This window comes from Lipotes vexillifer, unplaced genomic scaffold, assembly GCF_000442215.2.
Source record: "Lipotes vexillifer unplaced genomic scaffold, Lipotes_vexillifer_v1.1 scaffold102, whole genome shotgun sequence".
Lineage (NCBI taxonomy): Eukaryota > Metazoa > Chordata > Mammalia > Artiodactyla > Lipotidae > Lipotes > Lipotes vexillifer.
Genome location: NW_006786541.1, coordinates 3768905 through 3790206, shown reverse-complemented (window position 1 = coordinate 3790206; position 21302 = coordinate 3768905). Strand labels below are relative to the sequence as shown.

Below are 21302 nucleotides of genomic sequence, written 5' to 3'. Positions count from 1 at the left end.
AAAAAAAAAAAAAAAAAAAAAAAAAAAAAAAAAAAAAGAGAGAGAGATTAGGATGAATTCCAATGGTGGAGGGCCTGAATGGTAGGGGATATTCGGGTTGGAGTCAAAGGAGGCCTGGATGACTTCTAGAGAGGGGTGTTACCTGATTTCCCTGGGGTGGCGTACAGAGTGATGGAGGGGATCGGTGGTATTCATATCACAGAACACCCATCCAATCCTAAGGACATGTAGTTGGCATAGTTTGTGGTCAGTTCGAATTGAAAAGGTGAGGTTCTCATGGGTCAGCAAATTGTTTCAGGTCAAGAAACTCACCAAGAGGGGGGCCAGTGATATAAACAGATTTTTCTTGACTTTTGGTCAAAATACTCTAATGTGAATAAATGACAAGAATGACATTCCTGCACATGAAAGAATGCTGAGATTTTTTTTCCAGTATGAATGGAAGATGTTCATGGACACAAATCAAAATTTTGAACTTGGATATGAGTTTTCTTTTTCTGCATAAAGCTGTGCCAAAATTCTCTGATAAAGGGATTTTATTTATTAAAGACCTTATGAGGATGCTCAAAAATCATAAGGCTCCTAATAAAGGATAATCTGTTTGAATTTCACAGATGGTGTTGGAATGTAACAGGCTGACATTTCTCAGTACATACCTTCCAACGAGATTAAGTCAGTGAATGCATTCTGAAAAAGTGTAATGCCAGAACAAGGTATTTATTAACTATAGGACTGTTCCACAGAAACACTATGACAAGTAGAGGGCTTCCTTTTTCAAAGGGCATGTGAACAAAATTAAATGCACTCATTTGCCAATGGCCATGTTTTTCAGTTTAGTTTTACTGTTGACACATATGTTTAGGAATCTGGATGTGTCCTCTGCCAAAAGAAAATCACCTTGCACAGAACGAGGACAGAAGACGCCCATAAATCACACTGGACATACGCAGCTCTGCAGCGAGACTCAAGAGACATTTATCAGTGTCTGACGTCGAGGAGGCCTTCATTAAGGGGAAACGATAATGTTGGTTATTATCACTCTCACCAGGCAGATAGCATGGAGATTAAATATGGGCTTCTCCCAAGCCCCCAACCATGCTAAAGTAGGCATATGATTAAAACGGTTGGTAGAAAAGTTTATTCTATTACCTTTACGACCACAGCTAAAGAAATAAAGCACTACGGACTAAGTTCTTGGGTCCTTGAGACAAAACAGACAGGACTAACAAGGAAACATGATATTCCTTCCATGCCTCGTACCTCTTCTGTAGAAAAGAAGACGGCACAAGTGAAGGATCACAGGCACTTGAAAAACAAGGCATGGAGTTTGGCCAAGAATCAGAGCCACAGGCTTAGGGAAACAGCTAAGAAGTCTAGAGAGGAAATCTAGTACTTGCTTTCCAAAAAATTCATGCCATGTTTTTCAGGTACTAGCTTTTATGTCCTCTTGTATTCTTCAGTGACTGCCCTGGTGCTGAAATTATAGGGCTACTCATATTGACTTCCTTCGGGCTGTGAATTTCCAAGAGGGTGTGTGCAAGGGTGGCTGGATAGGAGCTGCAGTATGGAAGGTCGGAGGCTGGGGGAGTGGGGTCAGGAGGAGGGCAAGGAGAAGGCATTGATTAATTAAAAATGCTGATGTAACTCTGGTAGAGTTAAAGAGTTAAGCAGAACATAAAAGAACCTGCTAGAAAGTAATGTTTTAGCACATTTTGATAATGAGGATAGATTTCTATTACTGCACTCAAGTGCAAAGCAAAGTTGGATTTAATTTTTCCATTTAAGTATAGGGACGTATAGGGAAGACAGAGACACCGAAAAGATGTAGCAAAGCAAAAGTCCCTGTTACAAATTTAAAAGAAACGGCAAGGGGCTTCCCTGGTGGCGCAGTGGTTGAGAGTCCGCCTGGCAATGCAGGGGACACGGGTTCGTGCCCCGGTCCGGGAAGATCCCACATGCCGCGGAGCGGCTGGGCCCGTGAGCCATGGCCGCTGAGCCTGCGCATCCGGAGCCTGTGCTCTGCAACGGGAGAGGCCACAACAGTGAGAGGCCCGCGCACCGCAAAAAAAACCCCAAAAAAACAAAAACGAGAAACAGCAAGGTGAATGTGGTGTATCAGTCTTGGGTGTTGAGGGTCTGTGCTTTCTAACCCGTTAATGACGGGTCAATTTATTTATAGCACTGTCAATTTATTCCCGTGGTTATTTAAGTAGTATTTTTATTTCCTTCAACAAAGTTCTTAGGTTAATTTGTATTTAATATCTTGCTTCAGTAGGCCAGCTGTGATGGGAGTCTTAGCAATTTTTTCTACAATACAATAGCTTAGGAAAGTCTGCTTTCTTCCTTTATAAAAACATAGGCTAGCCCTTCCCTCTATAAATGTATTCCATATATAAACTCGAATATGAGAAAGATAACACGAACCAGGTTATTCATTTTAAGTAATTAGAAGAGCAAAAGATGTGAAACCATCTTTACGTCAATCAACAGATGATTGGTTCGATAAATTACAGTATAGCCCGGCAACAGAACGCTAATGCAGCTATAAGAAGGATGACGCTTCTTAATGAATTGATACAGAATAAACTCCAAGATATAATTTGAAATGAAAAAGCAACTGAAGAACATGTTATATGCTCCCATTAACATACAAGAGTGGGGAAAAAAGAACAGATAGGAGTAGTTTCTCAGGAACACAATATTCCCTTGAAAGGAATACAAGAGAATGGAAACAGTGCTTCTCTCGGGGGAGGGAAATAAGTCGACTAGCAAAGGGGTAGATGTGATAACTCTGATCGTGTACCCCCCTGAACCATGTTAAGGTATTACCAACTGAAAGAAAACAAAATGATTGGGAGGAGGACACTTTTCTTTGTTAGACCTCTTTGGCTTCAAGCACAGTCTTTTCTGACCGCCATCCCTGCACCACTTCCAATCAGGGGATTTCATAGTCAGTTGCCAATCCTGGGCTTTACCCAGTTGGCTGAGGAGGCTACTTCCTCTGGACACGCACGTGCAAGGAACCACTGCTTGGCTCAAGCACCCAGGGAAGTGCTTGCTGTGTCAGAGTCATGACATCTTTCTCCAGCCTACAGAGGCAGTAAGGGATTGTACTATCCAAGAAGGCAAGAGAATTCCAGTCTACGCCCACAGAAAACTACCAAGAAATTGGAGAGATCAATGTTGAAAGGCAAGTGTTCATCACCCTCCTGGACACATACATGCATTTGTTCAATGGGAAGGATAAAGTACATGAAGTCTAGAAACACAGTTATTATTATTATTAGGTTGTGTTTCTAGACCCCATGGACACCCTGCGTATGTATTGTTTTCCACCCCGCTCCCTTGCCTGGTAAACATAATTCATGTTTCTCTTTATCAGACAGACATCAAAAGTTGGCAGAACTTCCCTCTTTTATCACCAAAGAAAACAAAAATATAAAAAAGAACCTTATTTGGAATGGAAAGAGCCTTACTGCACTGTCAGCAATGAGTAGGATACTATTTATTACTAGGCATCTAAATTTACCATCTTTGAAGAATGCTGAGAAAGGAAGAAACGTCTCCCTGGGTGGTTAAAGGATGTGTGGGTTCTGAGAGCAGCCTGGAAAGCCAACTGATGCCTAAGAGACTAAAGTCACATGCCACGGCGGCTGTGGCACAGTGGAGCACATAGAACTAGTAATGCGCCTCTTTTGCACCTCATTTCTTCTCAAAGAGTAAAAGTGATCATTCAGGTCTTCAGGCTCTGACTGCCACAGAGAGGACATTAAAGGCCGTCACCAGCAATATCAACACAACAGTCAGGGTCCTTTTTTTTTTTTCCCCCCTGTTTTCAGAAGCCCAGTCTAATGCAACCCATGGGGCAACTTATAAACATGAGCTTTCCTTATTTATATATAGCCTGTGATGCTCTTTAGAACCTTTAGGTGAATATCAACCCTAAAGATCAGTTACAGAAAAGATTTTTAGTAGGAGACAAATCTTACTAATCTTCATTAAAGTATCACTTTATTTTTAAACCTATATGTGAAATTCTGCCAGATTTCCCCAAAGTTAATGATAAACTGAAATAATCTCATTAATGGTCCACAGTGCGAGTGTAGAGAAGAGGCACAGACTCCCATGAGGCCGTTAAGCTCTGCCACAGCAGGACACCTAAGTGTTCTCAGCCTCTTACCAAAAAACCCAAAGCAAAGGAAAGTGGTGTGTTACTTCTGATGGGAACTAAACAACTGCGTCCCCTCGTTTGGCAACTGGGTGCCCACACCACTCACACTCTCCACTCTCCACGGCCGCGTAGTTGCCAACTTCCTTGAAGCTGATGTTTCCCAGGTGGAGAATTCCCGCCACTATCTGCAGCACCAGCGTCTGCTCCTCCGCGAAGATCCCAATCACGTTCATTGCGTGCTGGAAAAGAAGAGTGAAGCGATCCAGACAAGTCGGTCCCCAGCTACAGAAGCACATCAGAAAGACGCCAAACTGCGCATGCAGTTACACTTGGCTTAGTCTGCGATGGCAGCAGGAAGTCCCTGTAGGACATTTTCACTGACCAACGCCCCCTCACACATTCAAGTCTCAACGTGGTGCTGGAAAGGCAGTTCCGTCTTTACACGGAGAACGTGAAATCCTGCAGGAATAAGGGCGAGAGAGCTCTGGAGGAAACACACTCAGATGGAGCGGCGGCTGCACGGTCAACAAGTCTGCTTTCGTCCCTTAGTTTTCTCCTTGTTGCCACTCCTCTCCCTCCAAGGGCACCAGTGCCCCTTTTCCAGCCACTCTCAATACTCATAGATCTTCCTCTTCACTGGCAGGGCTGAGAATAAATAGTACTTGCAAAAGGATCATGATTAAAAAGTCTCCAGGAAAATCAAATAAAAGCATCATCAGAAAAGCCTAGTTTCCGAGGTCCATTAAATTCAATAACAGGAGCTGAGATGTCTGAGTCTTAGATATCAATATCCTAAGAGAACTGTACTCTAGGACCAATGCAGGCCTATCTGCATTTTTTCTCCCAGCTCCTCTGAGACCATGTGGCCCCTTGATGCCATCTTCTTTCCTGGCACCCGGGACACATGAGCACAAAGGTCAGCTTCCCCTCAACTGTACCTCCAACTGCCCGTTCTCCCACTTGGTTCCGGATCTGGGCTGAGGGATGAGGCAGGTTGGTACCCGACTCAAAGGGCAGTGGTGATGCAGTTCTTTGAGGCTCAATGGGTGAACAGCCCACCTTCAGAAAGTTCTAGATTGACTTAGTAAGTCATTTCCCCAAGGACGTGAACCCTCAATAATCTACCTGGATTCATACCTTGTACCATAAAACACATAAATTGTGAAGAGAATGGAGTAGAGGCTCTCCTTCTGACCTATAAATACAGAGGGGAAGAGAAAGCGGGTGGAGAAGAGACTGAAGGTGTTCTAAGATTTCTAAACCTGATTAAGATCATAAGAGCAGTTTTTGCTTTGCCTTTGTAAGGAAACAGCTCAACAACTGTATAAGCTGATGGCAAACAGGTATGGTAAATGCATTACCCACAATAGTTTTTATCTGTTAATCAGAGCACCTGCAGCGGGTAATGATGAATTTTTTTTTTTCCTTTACCCATTTAAAATCATTAAGTGGTCCTCCAGCAACTGGGCACATGGCTATTTAAGGGTGTTTACAAGTGTGTTTCAGAAAATGGAGTGCTTCCAGCAGCATGAGGTGGGAATATCGGGCTGTTCTTTGCTTTGCTAACCTCCCCTGCCCTTTCTGCCATAGGCAATGCCCGGTCTGAAGAGCTGCCCCGTGCCAGCACTTACCAGAGTTTCCTGAAACTCCTTCCTGTCGTCAATGCCATCCACCGTGAAGGACCCCGAGAGGCTCAGGTAGTAATAATAATCCATGGTGGTGATGCCCAGGCTGTGCTTCTGCTCTGCGGAGGCGCCCTCGATGAGCTGGAGCAAGAGAAAGTGGCGTGTACGTGGAGAGGCCCAGAAAGCAATCGAAGGTACCGCACGGTTCCTGTCACCGCCAGCCCCGGAGCCCAGGTGATGAGACTTTCTATCCCTGCTTCCCAAACGGATGGGTGGTCCGGTCGCAAAAATATGGAGGGGCTTCAGCATATCTGCTCTCTGTGTAGTAGCCCCAAATCATCTTTGCAAATTCTAATTCTTAACTCTGATTAGACCTGCAAGAGCTGAGAATTTTCCCTTGTCCGATAAAGGAAACTGCACGGTCACACTGGTGAGATACCTTGGAAAAGGGGAAAGCAAGCCAGATTACAATTACTTTGTTCCTGCTCAATTTGCACATGGTCTTTTAAAGTGCAGCTGGACCCTCCCTGCTTCTCACTGCAGGGTGCGTATTCAAGAACAGCCTCAGGTCCCCCATGCTGGTGTCCTGTCCCTTGGCTTTCTGTTCTATCTCTGGTATTTGCCTTAGCTGTGAGAAAGACCCTTTTAGGTGTGCTGGAAAATGTTCAGCTATCCATTCTTGAGCTGGGGGTGGGGACTAGAGTTGTAGTTTGCTGACTTTCATGGTGTGAATCCTCCTACCATGACTGATTTCAAACTACCAACAAATGTCCCTGAAGGGAGAGATGCGAACAGCCCATGCAAGCCAGTGCCAGCCACCACTGGCTCCCAGGCGGCGGGAGTTAGCCCCCATCCACACTCCTCCATCCTGGTCAAGCTCCTCATGTCATCCCGGCTCCACACCCTTAAAATAGGGAACCTCACCTCCATGACCGAGAAGCTCTAGGTCATTTGACGACATCAGGTTCCCTGAGTTTTTTCCCCTATCTCCTCAAAATCTTTTTGCACCACTCTCTTCCTTTCTTCCTTCTGGCTTTCTGTTTTTTTCTTTTTTTGGGGGGGTGGGCGGGGTGTCTAAGGAAGAACTCCCCCCCACCTCTTTCTCAGTCTTCTCCCCACAGTATGTAGCTCCCTGAATCTTCAAACACCCCTTTCTTTAATTCTCTCCCATCTACAAACACAAGATGCTCTTTGCCTCCTCTAGAAGCTTTTCCTTGTCTCTGTGAGATCCTTCAAGCTACAGAACCTACCTCCTCATCTAGCTTCATTCTCGCCATCGCCATTCTGATGAAATAACCCTCACGGCTACTTTCCAGTGGCTGAGGCCACCAGGCCTTTCTTGATCCCCAGGCCCTTGCCCCATCCTTCCCCACAAAGCTCTGAACATGGGATCCTGGCCCACACTCCCCTCCACCGAGCTCCCTCTGGCTTTGGTGACACTGCAGAATCTTGCCTTTCATCCTCTGACTACTCCCCTGGTTCCTCAATGCCTCATCCTATAGGTGGTCCCCAGGTCCCCAAGTCCTATATGGGCATGGTTTTCCTCTCCACACTCACTCCCACAGGAGTCTCCCCTATTTCACAGCTTCGACTTTCACTTCTCTGTCAGAATCTGGAACTCTGTCTTCCCCTGATCTCATCACATTCCCAGTCTCTAATCTGGGGATTTCCAACCTGTAGGAAGAGGAATCTGGAGGGGTGTGGGGCTGGCATTTATTAAAAGGTGTCTGGGAAATAATTATGAACTTCTGTCTGGTGCTCAATAAATAATACAGTATGTGTGTGACGCATGAAATTACTTTTCAAACATCTGTACATGTTGCTTTGACTGATATAATTAAAAACATTACTGAATTAACAGAAGCTTTTGGTCATCTATGTACGCTTTCAATCAACAGATGCCAACCAGAAGAATTATCTGCCATCACCTAACATGTCTATGTAACTGAAAAGACTGAATGTGAGCTACCAACACAGCTTAACTGCCTTCAAATCCAATGAGCTTCGAACTATAACAAAAAACAAATCAAAAAACCCCAAAACACCACTGCAGGCCAACTCTTCAAAGAAAATCTAACGTGGATCCCCGATATATGAAGTATTAATACATAAATCCATACATTAAAAAATTGTGTATGGGGGGCTTCCCTGGTGGCGCAGTGGTTGAGAGTCCGCCTGCCGATGCAGGGGACACGGGTTCGTGCCCCGGTCCAGGAAGATCCCACATGCCGCGGAGCAGCTGGGCCCATGAGCCATGGCCGCTGAGACTGCAGGTCCGGAGCCTGTGCTCCGTAACGGGAGAGGCCACAACAGTGAGAGGCCCGTGTATCGCAAAAAAAAAAAAAAAAAAAAAAAAAAAAATTGTGTATGGTATCATTAAATTTTTTAAATACTTAAAAACATTTAAAAAAATAGTCAAAGCAAATGACTGCTGAAGCCTGGAACACAAGTTCAAAGCAGCCGGCATACTGCTCTAGCACCAAATTCTCCATGGCTTCTGAGAGTCTAAGCCAAAACGTTTTGATCTGGAATGAAAGATCCCAAGTCTATTTCAAGTCTTTTGTCCAACAGTTCACCTTTTGGAGACCTCTGCCCTTGCAGACCAGCTGGGGCCTGACTCATACATTAGCCTACTCCTCCCCCATCCCCCCTCTCCCTCCCACCCCTGCTTTGTTCAGGCCACCTGATTTGCCTGAGTCAATCTCCCCTCGATGCTATCCTGTGCCTCCTTAATGGCTCTCCTTACCATCCCAGCCAAGTCTCCCCTTGTGAATTCCTATTTGGCAAAGAATAAAACATTCCTACTTTTGTTCTGAAGTGTGCCAACACTTTCTTGATTATTTCACTCTAGGGAAATTTTTGTCTTCTCATCCCAACTAGAACTTATTGTCCTTGCGGGTAAGGGCATTCTCACAATTCTTTTGCACACTGACTTACACAACCTACAGCAATAAAGACTCCTGGGCTTGCCAGACTAGACTGCCTGAGGACTGAGAGAAGAAAATTTTAAATGTGGAGAAGGAAGTAGGAAAGAAAGAATATAAAGGAAAACCTGGTAAAATATGTGAAAATTCCGCTCTCCGGGGTTCCTCATCACCACCCTAGATTTTTCCAGAAGGAAGTTGGAGATCTTTCCACCATCTGGTTCCCCACCGGGACTGAACTGGATTTCAAAGTATTTTCCCTGCAAGAAAATTAGGGATTTCCTTCAATGGTTGGTGAACAAAAACATGATGTTCCAAACAGGCTTTGGATATGGCACATAATTCAAGGAAATTCATTAATGAAAGATATGTTCTGAATTACTCCCAGTTCTGGTCTAGACTTCCTCACCATTTCCTATCAGACAATAACCCGTGCCTTTGTCCAATCACACAATTCTGTATTGAGAGAGAGAATCTATCACTCTAACCTGACTAAATAAGGATATGCTCACTATATCCCTTCCCATTTTCCCCCAGTAGGTGCTTGCCTGCTAAACCGGAAGCTGTAAAGAATAGGACAGAAAGTCACATGGTCCCCTTGATCTAACAAGAGTGAACTCTATCTGCCTCTTTCAGAGGAAGCATATTTTCCCTTGGGCAGACTTACTTTAATGGCTTTGAGCAAAAGCAATCCCCTTTTACCTCTGGAGCATCTAATATGCTTATGTAAAATAAAAACACTTGGTTATAAGTCCTTTCCAGCTAGTTATGGGTGTGGGGATTTTTGCTACTGTTGTTAATACTTCCTTTTAAATTACTGCTAATAGGGAACAAAAGAGAATAAAACCCTGGAGGGTAGCTGAAAACGGTGTCCAGATTGTTAAGTAAATGATTTTGTTTTTTTTCTTCCCACTACAATCTAGTTTCTCTCCAGTCCTCAGGAAGGTCCAAGAGGGCAAATATAAATGAAGAAAAAGATGAAAATGTGGGTTTTAGGGAGTCGTGTGGCCTAGGGTCAGACTGGAGAGCATGCCCAGCCTAACTGCATTCACATTTAATATTTTTAAAACGTGTATGCTGATGAAACCCCCCCATCTCAGGGCTGAAGACTGCCAAGCAGCAAGTCTCCAACTAGAACCATAAACTCACTAAGGAGAAGAAAAGCCTGCTGCGTGTTTTTCCTGCTGCCGACAGCACCTAGTACCTGCTGTGTTCCTGCTAAGGTATTCGCCAATTCCAGGTATCAAAAAGGCTACAAAGGAAAGCCACCATCTAACTGTCTATTTGTTTTACTCTGCTGACTCCTTCCTCTCCCAAAAATAAACCCAAAAATAAACATCCAGAAGCACCGCAAACCGCAGCTATCCCGAATTACGGTGGTTCACGATTAAAGTCTGCTGAACAAGACCCCTCTGCTTCCTACCGTGGCCGTCCTTCGTCATCTTTCCCTTTGGCCACGTTCTGAAAGGAATAATTCAGTGTCCATCTGTGTACAACCCTACCACCCCACCGCCATTCCCCGTCAACCTGGGGATGGAAATGAAACAAAACAGGACATCAAATCCAGGAAGGGCAGATGTGGTAAACGGCAAACTCTCAAGTCCTTCTGGAAATTGTTCACAACCTTGGCTACATGTTAGAAAGACCTGCGGAGCCTTTAAGAAATGCTGCCCTAGGGGGACTTCCCTGGTGGCGCAGTGGATAAGACTCCGCACTCCCAATGCAGGGGGCCCGGGTCTGATCCTTTGTCAGGGAACTAGATCCCACATGCATGCCACAACTAAGAGTTCACATCCTGCAACTAAGAGTTCGCATGCTACAACTAAGGAGCCCACGTACTGCAACTAAGGAGCCAGTAAGCCACGACTAAGGAGCCTGCCTGCCGCAACTAAGACCCAGTGCAACCAAATAAATAAATATTAGAATTAAATTAAATTTCAAAAGAGAAAGAAAGAAAAAGAAATGCTTCCTGATGCCACCCCAGACAAGTAATTCAGTCGCTAGGGACTGGCACCCAGACAGGAGTAGCTGTAAAAAGCCTGGGTGTTTTTTATATGTGGCCAAGTTTGAGAATCACTGTTCTAATGTAACAAAAATGCTTATACACAACTCAAAATTGTAATATAAAAGGCAAAATCCCTTATGAGAGAGCAAAAAGTTTAGTTTTGTTGTAAAGCAGCCTGGAGGAAAGAGGAAACTGTATAAAGAAAGGATATGATATTTCCATTAGAAAATGAAAAGAAACCTCAACTCTTGGTAATGTTTTATTTCTTAAGTTAGGTACTGGGCACCCCCAATGTTCATTGTATTATTTTAAAATAGTATTTGAAATATTTCATAATGTAGTTCTTAAAACTTGAAAAGATTTATAAGTGGAAATAGATGAATTTTTATGATTCACACTACATATCCATTTTAAGTGAAATTACCCATAATCCCAACCCGATGTCACTTCTACCTCCTCCTACTAATCACTGTAATAGGATATTCAAACTTGGATTTGCAGGGCTTCCCGGGTGGCGCAGTGGTTGAGAGTCCACCTGCCGATGCAGGGGACACGGGTTTGTGCCCCGGTCCGGGAGGATCCCACATGCCGCGGAGCGGCTGGGCCCGTGAGCCATGGCCGCTGAGCCTGCGCTCCGCAACGGGAGAGACCACAGCAGTGAGAGGCCCGCGTACCACAAAAAAAAAAAAAAAGCAACCAAACTTGGATTTGCAGACACCTTAATTATGCTTTATATAAATGTGCATTTTAAAATAAATAGGGCCATATTATAGATATTGTTTTGTAACCTTTTAAAAAAAATTTAACATTATGGATATCTGTTAAAATAGATCATTATTAATAGGAAACGTGGATATTATACCCTAAAAGTATTGTTGGGTCAAAGACAATGAGTCTTTTAAACTTTGATAAGAATTGCCAAATCGCTCTCCTGGGAGGCGTCAGTCTTCAACCGATAGCGTCTTTTCTCCTTAATGTTTCATGATCTGAGAGACAGAAAATGATATATGGTTTTAATTTACATTTCTCTCATTATTAATGAGAACATCTTTTGATGTCCCACCATACTCCACTACGTGTGTGCACGTGTACACGTGTGTGTGTGTGTGTGTGTGTGTGTGTGTATGAGAGAGAGAACTGCCTTTCTGTACAGTTCTCCCATCTTTCCATCAGGGTTGTACGAAATTCTGTAATCAGAAAAATAATAAATGCTGGGTATTTCTGTTTCGCTTTACAAAAACTGACTGCTGTAGCCTCCTTGTCCAAGGATAAAAAATAATTTATATTGGAAATATCAAGGAAAATACTGGTACGGTTACCTTCCTGCTCTCTAAAGAAGGCAAGAGAAGGGGGATGGGTAGTTAGAGAGTTAAATTTGGTCAAGTCCATCTTTACAAGGCAGATTGAGATGGACAACTGGCATTGAGCAGAAAAATGAGAGACGAACAAATGAGTAGTCTGAATAATATTAAACAGCGAGGAAAGTGAGGATAATTCTGACAAAGATAAAACTCACCAGGGAGCTTAACAATTACTGCATGAGAACTGAGCAAGAATTCTCTTGGAAATGGAAGCTTCCTTCCAAAACAGAAGGGTAAAAAAGAAATCGTTTTTCTCCAAAATTCTCACTTATTTATTTTAAAATGGTCCAGAATCCACCTCACAGATGGCTCCCTAAATGCTTTACTGCCAGACATAATCTATGGTTGAGATAAGATACAAAATCTACATAAATCAAAGCTACGGAGCAAACATTCATTTCTTTGAAAATGTGGCTTTTTGTCAAGGGGCATAGATTCATATTCGTCCTTGCCAGCCTTCCAATTTACACCCTCGGGAGACACTCAGAAAAAACGTCTCAATAGGCATTCAGGCATTCGCCTGATAGTTTCATTCCCTTGGGTAAGTGGGCCAGTTAGGAGGAATCTGTAGGCTAAGTCCAGTCACTTTTAGATGTCATTATGTCCCATGAACATGCAAAAAACGCACACACAAAGCCAAGAGGGGTGGGGTAAGCAGTCGGCTCCCTCTGGCTGGCAGAGAGGAGGAAGTTACTTTCCAGGGTGCCGGATCAAAGTGCTTCCTTCAGGGTCCACAGACCACACGTTCTATGAAGCAAAGCAAGGTGACAAGACCTGGGATCTAGTCTCCTCAGTTCTTTGTCAGGGAAAGAAGGCTTTTTCTCCAGGGCCCAAAGCAAACTCCTCCAAGACCAAAGTTGACACTTCCATTTTCCTTAGGAAGGCACCTCAAGTTGAGAGCTGGTTTCAAAAATTATCTTATTTACATCCCCAAGGCTCAAAAATAACTTGAGTCAAAGGGCAAATTGAAGCCTGGCAGCTCGCCACTAGAGAAAATGAGGGAAAGGTTGGAAAGGTGGCCTCCTGATGATGTGTGAAAACCCCCTATTTCCTCGGGGACACAGGACTTAAATCAGGAATGTCAACATCATCAATCAGGTGACATTCTCTATCATAGGAAAGAAACTCACAAATCGGCTGGAGTTGTTGTTCCGGACCGTCTTGGCATTCCCGAAGGCCTCCAGCAGCGGGTTGGACTGTAGGATGATGTCCTTGACGTGCTGTCACAGCAAAAAGACCACAGGTTAGGAAGATGTGAACACCTACTCCACGACGTAAAGCCAGACTTTCCCAAGGACATGGTTTCTGAAGGTGGTGAAGGTGAGAGGCCTCAAATCCAAGTCCCTGGGATTTCTGGAGGATTTACTCTTTCCTCTTGACAGACCTAACCCTGTTTGTGTGGTCATGCCTTCCAGCTCCCTTGTCTTGATGCAGGATTCTGTGGAGCCAGGGTGCCACCGTAAATCAGGATCTGCAAACGTTCCCAGACTGGGTTTCCAAATCGGATGCTGCACCTTCATCCCGTGCTCCCTGTGTACGGGGCATCATGGCAGGATGGGGCATCTCCTTGGGTTCTGACTGGAGGCTTTACTGTCACTACTCCTGTTCTACTCAATTTCTCTCCCCACCTACTGCATCCCGCACTCCCTCTCTTCACTGCAAGTGAGAGGCACCTTGAGGGAAATTAAACAGTTTCTCCTCCCCAAACAAAGCTGCGGACACAGTCTTGTGCTTCCCGAACTTTCATGTGTGTGAATCACCTGGGAATCTCATTACAATGCAGATGCTGATTCAGTAGGTCTGAGGTGGGGCCCAAGAGTCTGCATTTCTAACCAGCTCCCCGGTGCTGCGGGTTTTGCCAGTTCTTTCCCACTTGAGCAACAAGGGTCGATGCTGGATTGTGTGGAACAAGTCCTGGCCTATTGGAGGGGAAGAATTTGGTTTTCATACACCCCAATTTGATGTCAGACTGAAAAGTACAAAACACCCCATGGGCAAAGACAGCTCAACAGATAGGAGTTGATGTTGGAGAGGATTTTGAACAAGTGAGTCATTCCTTGTACTTCTAATTATTCACATGCTATGGTTAAACATGTTCCAGAAATAACAAGTCTCTGGCTTGTGCTCTTTAGCTACTGACTAATTTCAAGCCAAGAGCTCTGTATCCTTGTCCTCATAGGAAAACAGGAAGAGAAAAATCAACATGAAACGTCTGCAGTCTGGCCACTAGGTCGTAGCCTGCAGCAAACAGGACTAGATGAAGGCACTAACTACTAACTATGTAACAGCCAAAGTGCTCCTCTGGCACCGCCTGGACATTCAGAAGAGGACTGAGAACTGGAATCCCATCAACCAGGCACACGTCATTAGCAATGGAAGGAAGAGTAAATCATGGATGGTCCCACCATGAAGTTGGTTTCAAAGCTTAGAAAGATACTTCTAAGCATACTTCTCCTTTAAAAACTCATGGATTTATATAAAATTTGCTTTTCTTTGAAAAATTAATTGTGACTTTGTGGGTCTTCCTTAATCTTTCATACTTGTTGTCTGATGGCCAGGCATGCCTACACCATTTATCAACACTCAACTTCTTGTAGGGACAGAAAGAAGAAAGACCCTTCCTCGTCTCTTTCCTTCTTTAATAATTGTCTTTGTAACTGGGAATCTTTATGCGTATATCCATCCATCCCTCCATCAACTATCAAGATGTCCAACAGAATTTTGTGGCATGTGGTAAGCATATAGGGGGAAAAGAGAAAGAGTGAATTAAAGGAGCAGCCCATACCCAAAAGAGCATCCTGGGTTCCTGGCTCCATGTCCATCTTCTACGGACAGGGTATGATCACACAAATGGAGAAAAGCAAGTGGACTGTACCATATCAACCTAAGTCCTAGAGCTGTACCCACTGTCCAACATGGAAGCTGCTGAGCCCATGCAACATGGCCAGTCCCAACCGAGATGTGCTGTAAGTGTAGAACACACACTGGATTCCAAAGATTTAGGACACAAAGGAATGTAAAATAGCTCATTAATTGATTAGTAATTATATGCTGAAATAATATGGGGATATATTGGGTTAAATAAAATATATTTAAAAAGTTAATTTCATATGCTTTTTACTTTCTTTTTACTGTAGCTATTCAATCTTAAATTATGCATGTGACATGCACCATCTTTCTACTGGATGGTGCTGCTCTAAATCTTCCTTTCATTTGGTAGAGGAGGCCACTCTAAGACCCTTTTACTCTGTGTAAGGAAGACTGGCCTCCGCCTTAAGCTTTCTGATCCCCCAGGACAGGATGGAGCACTATTGATTTAGTAAACAGAGCCATGATAAACAGAATTTCGATGTGTCTTTTTTTTTGGGGGGGGGGGGGTACGCGGGCCTCTCACTGTTGTGGCGTCTCCTGTGCGGAGCACAGGCTCCGGATGCGCAGGCCCAACCAACGGCCATGGCTCACGGGCCCAGCTGCTCTGCGGCATGTGGGATCCTCCCAGACCGGGGCACGAACCCGTGTCCCCCGCATCGGCAGGTGGACTCCCAACCACTGCGCCACCAGGGAAGCCCTTGATGTGTCTTTTTAAAGTCTACAGCTGACTATGGCAATAACATCACATTAAATGATTCTAACTAAAAAATTAATCTTTAGGGTGAAATCTACCTTGGATCATGATTTCTAATAATAATAATAATTAAAAAAAGTTCCCAGCAGTCTGTGCCAGTGATGAGCAGTGTGAGTTTGGGCAGCCCCCTGTGGACCTTAGCCCCCATAGCCATCCTCCACTGCTCTCTGGGGGTGGGGGTGGGGGCTTCACCCGTCCTGCTGATGCTGATTCCACTACCACAACGAGTAAACCTCAAGACAGAAAAGGCTGCATCTACTGCTTTCTCCATACTGTCCTCTTGAACCTGCCCCTTCTCTGCCCATACTATAATCCCCCCCTTTTCTTTCTCCCTCTCCTGTGTTCTCGTTCTCTGGGTTTCCCCACTTTCCTAATGTTTCCTGCTAATGTTCTAACCCTTCTTCCTTCCTTTCCTTTCTCCATTTTAAAATCTTTGTAAATTTTTTGAATTGGAGATTCATTCACATCGTTCAAAAAATGAAAGGTTCGCAGCCCCTCTCACTTTCTAAGACAGACCGCATTCTGCCTATGGAATCTCTCTAAATAAATCCATCTCTTACCTATCAAAAAAATAAAGTAACATAAAAAATAAAAGGTTTGAGAGGTTCTACATGGAGAGATGCCCCTCCCCCAGTCTCCCAGTTTCCTCCCTGGAGAAATCACTATTATCAATTTCTTATGTATCCCTCTAGAGCTATGCTATACATATGCAAACAAATGTAAATATTATAAATATATGTTCTCCTTTTTCTCAAGTGGTAGCACATTATACACAATGTTCTGAACTTTGCTTTTTGCAATTCATGATATAGCTTGAAGATCAGTCCCCATCAGTACCTGAAGCTTCATTTTTTATGGCTGTCTAATATTCTAGTCTATTATGAACCATAAATTATTTCCCCATAAATTATATCACCAACTGATGAGCATTTGTCTCCAGTCTTCTCCATCATCAAAAAATGTCACATCAAAGATCTTTACACATGTATCATGTTGTATACATTTCAGGACACCTAAAGGTTAAATTCTCCCAAGCAGAATTGATGAGTCAAAGGGTGTATGCTTATAGATTTGAAAAATATTGCCGAAACGCCCTCCACAGAAGTGTACTAGTTCATGTTCCTACCAGTAATGTGTTAGAGAGACTATGCCTCTATGTTTTTACCAGCAGAGTGTTTAAAATACTACAAAATTTTTGCCATTTTGACAGTTAAGAAATAGTTTTTCAATGTAATTTTAATTTGCATTTCTCTTATTATCATGGGGGTGCGCATATTTTCATGTTTTAAGAGTCACTTATATTTTCTTTTCTATGAGATGGCTTTCATGCCCTTTGTCTATTTTACTTTTGGATTTGTGACCTTTTCATCGATTGTATATAGTACTCATTACATATTAGGCATCTCCAGCCCATAACATGCTGTTTCTCTGTATATTTCAAATTTCTTGGTTATAAAACCAATGTCTTCTCTGTGGAAGAAAACTTCTTTTTTAAACAGCAAATGGAGCCTCTTACTTTCACACAGCGCAAAGTCTTACAATGGGCCATAGCCCCAGCTCACCTGGACTTTGGGGCCTCCTCCAGACACCCTGGAGATGTAGCTCATGATGTATTTGGCAGCCACTGTCTTTCCAGCACCACTTTCACCACTAAGGAAAGAAAGACAAAAATACCCACCTATGAAATGGCTCATCACCAGCTCCCTTTCCTCTGAAAAGACCCCCTCAAAACAAAACCAAAAACAAAAGGAAACAGGCAGAAAGGAATTCAGTAAAAAATGCACAATACTGGTTGAGAAAGTTAAATCACAGCAGGATCAGGTTACCTCCATGACTTGTATGATCACTATTAACATGGTGTGTGGGCCAGTGTTCTGATAACCATCACTGTGTACGGGACAGACAATTCAGCATTCTAAATGCCCAATAATAGGAGGAAGCATGAACAGGAACATTACGGAACATCAGAAGGACAGACCAGAGAGATTACAACTGACAGGAAGATTGTAAACATTGCGGGAGAAAAGCACACAAAGTAGTGTTATGTGAAACAGATCAGATTCAAATTATATGTAAAACAGGGCTCAAAAACTGTAAAGAAAAGAAAGCACATAAGAAAAATATTAGCAGAGGTTTTGGTAAAGGAAAAGATACTGTGGGACACTTCTTTCAGTTCATTATCTTCCAAACTTTTAGTAATCACATCTCTCTTCTGTAATTAAAAAAAAAAGAAAAAGTAGGCACTCTCAGGTTTCAAACCATGTGCCTTGAAGTGATGTAAGCAACTTTATTTTAGAAGTTCTAAAATTAAATGATGAGGTAATATTAATCACATCCTGCATAACAAATACTACTTCCGTTTCGTGGCCTTACTGCATGGGGAAAGCCTTTTGTTAAAACCGTAGAGTCAGATCTTCAAAATTCCCGTTTCTTCCCCCAAAATCCCCTTGAACTGATGATGACCTCAATTCAAAACATGCTTAAGTCAGTCAGATTTCTCATCTCTCTATTGGTAGCCTTTGTATTTCCATGATAGAATTAGATGAAAGGAATCCATTATCATGAAAAATAATGGTGAAATGTAACGTGAAAAATTCAGGCTGCTGTGAGTTCCTAAGACGCTATTTTTGTTTCCTATCGGTGATCAAGAATTTTGGGGTACAGAGCAAATATTCTGTGAACACCCAACCTAATGAACTGTTACCAATTGCTTAGGTACTCAAGAAAAGAGCAAACACTTGCTTAGGGTCCAACCAAGCCAGGTGGTCCCCATCCCCAAAAGGAAACTGAAATAAATTTGGAAATAATTTGCTCTTTCAAAACAAAACAAAACGAGGATTAGAGTCACCACCATAGCAAAACTCTGAGCTCTGTTGAATTTCTTTGAACTAATATGTTATATGCTTAAGTAGAGAGACTATAGGGAAGAATGAGGGAACCATCCTCTGTGAGAACTTCTAAACGACTGACTCCATCTGTGCAACTCATTCAGCATCCTAGTACTCAGCTCCTGACTTCCAGGTCACATGAATACAGAAACCAAACTGGTATTTCATAAGATATGGTGGAAAGTAGAAAACCAATGAACGTGGGATGACGTGTCACACTGATTACAGAGCCATGCTTACTCACAGGCACAAGTAAGTATAATAAATATTTCAGCTCCACGAGGAAGTTATCTGTTCAAATGGTCCATGTAATCAGAAGATTTATTCCCTAGATCCAAGGTCAAAACATGCACTCTCACTCATTCGAAGCGTAGGTTTGTTAACAATGAAACTCCATTTTATAATGTAAATAACGTGAACATTCAAGAATACTGGCAAGTCCAAGAGGACAATGGCACAACTAGCCTATATAATATTACACAGACATTTGAAATAATTAGAAAACTATGTGGCAACATAAAAACAATGCAGTTACGGCTAAGTGGCAACATAAGCAGAAGACACTGTACCTATAACGTGATTACAACTATGTAAAAATAATATGGACGAGAACAGAAACGGAACAAGGAAAAAGAAACAGTTCTGACTTGTTGGGGGGCTGATATCTGGATGATTCTTGTTTCTTTTGATGTGATTTCTCTTAAGGTTTAAAGTTTTGAGAGAGACAATGACCCATATATTTCATATTTTTAAAAAATATGGGACTTCCCTGGTGGTCCAGTGGTTAAGACTCCGTGCTTCCACGGCAGGGGGCATGTGTTCGATCCCTGGTTGGGGAAGTTCCACATGCTGTGCAGTGTGGCCAAGGGGGGGAAAAAAAAAAAAGGAACAGAAAAAAAACAGAAAACAAAAAACCCCAGCATTTCCAGAAAAAGTGGGATCGCACATCACAATGATAATCAACAGGATTAATTTCTTTAGATTATTACTATGTCACGAGTAAACAACTTTCATATTTAGAATTCCTTAGAGAAAGCTGTGAGTGTGTAAAAGAGAAAAGGAAAAAAACAATAAATCCTATTAGAATTACTAAATGAAAGTAATGTCCCCACTGTGTCTTTGGTTAGTAGTGTGATTAGACATAAAATATTTTGTGTCTTTTGTTGAAAGAATAAAAAAGGAAGAAAAATGGAACGTAACTCATTTCATATATTAGAATAAGTATGCCAGGTACATTAATAGGACATCTACATCCTCAGTAACACTGATATTTTTCAGAAGATTTAAAACAACTAGCTATGGCTGAACTTTGATCGGAATTTTCATTTCTTGGATTCAATTTACAGATGCTTACAAAGAAATTTTATTGATCAGAGGCCGGTAATTTGCTCAGAATATGGTACAAGAATGGAGTGCTCCATAATTACTTGAAGCTTACACTATACATAACCATAATTACATTGGCCCTTTCAGGGAAAAAACTGTTTCTTCCCCTGGACTAAAACCCATGTTAAAAGAATGTGAAGGTATCAGACAGATTATACAGCATACGTGAAATTATTTGCTTTGCATCTCACAGCAATTAGAGCAATTTGCTTTGTTTATGGTTATAAGGCCTTTCTTAAGTGCCTTCACTTGACTACTAAAGTGGACCAAAAAATACTCTAGAAATGTATGTGCCTTAAAATTAGAAAAATGTCCCAGTGGTCCCTAAGTCAGGTAGCCTATCAGAATCCTCAAAGTACTTAAAAAATGCCCATGTCTGGGCCTGTCTTCAGACCTGCTGAATTCTGGTCTCCAAGGACAGGGCCTAGAAATAAGGATTTCTAACAAACTCCCTAGTTCTCATATAGCTGGCTGGGAACCAGCTAAACAAATGTGAAACGCAGTCAAGACAGATTTCATAGGAAACATCAATTCAAATAGGAAATAATGTAATGTTTTTGACTGCATTCACTATACAAATGGAAACATATGCTACAATTTCAAAGAAATGGAAAGAATGTCGGGGGGGATGGGGTGGGGTGGGGTGGGGGTGGAGCTATTTACAATGATACATTAATAATTGGATTTAAAGACTATAATTGTTTTTCTTAGTCTGAAGGTTATTCCTCACTTAAAAATCAATAGTGTTTTCAATTCAGTTCAACTGACTCTAGTAAACATAAAAATATCTTAGTCGTATTTGGGTGTGGGTATCCCAGAAAATAGGTAGAGTCCACCATTCCTCCTATCTCCCTCTTGCTAGTCTCAAAATCTCTCTGCTGGTTCTTACCACACTAGCTGTTGTTCCCTTATAACTGTTCAAGTTAATGTAATTGAAATGCTGCTCTGCCTACTTTACATTTATTTGCACTTTAGAAAGGATAAAAATTTAAAACAAAAATTGTATGTGCATTTGCTTACCCAGCATGCGCTGTCTAAGTGCCTCCTCGTGCCAAGGACGAGGCTGGGATGAAATGTGTCTCCTGCCCTGGAGGGCAAGTGCACCAACACTGTGATAACACCTTGGAGATATGGGTACAGTTTTAGGGATTCCTGAGTTTGTATTAAGAAAAGATTCCTAAAGAAATGCACAAGCTAAGTCAAGTCACACTACTTACATTTCAACGAGACAGATAAAGTTAGCCAGGTAAGGGAATGAGGGTGTGTGTGTGTGCGTGTGTACGTGCACACACGCAGGCAAGCATCAGAGGGCGGCAT

The 21302-nt window shown here is 42.6% G+C and overlaps 1 protein-coding gene across 2 annotated transcripts in view; it reads right to left on the bottom strand.

Moving 5' to 3' along the window:
* Positions 1–21302, bottom strand: part of MYO1E (myosin IE) — a 233041-nt gene that overhangs the window by 88521 nt on the left and 123218 nt on the right. For both annotated transcript variants that reach the window (XM_007458891.1, XM_007458892.1), the window contains exons 5-9: positions 17274–17361; positions 13217–13306; positions 8849–8980; positions 5803–5937; positions 4278–4410 (exon numbers count right to left, since the gene is read on the bottom strand). In XM_007458891.1, the coding sequence (XP_007458953.1) occupies positions 4278–4410; positions 5803–5937; positions 8849–8980; positions 13217–13306; positions 17274–17361 (578 nt within the window). The remainder of the gene's footprint in view (positions 1–4277; positions 4411–5802; positions 5938–8848; positions 8981–13216; positions 13307–17273; positions 17362–21302) is intronic.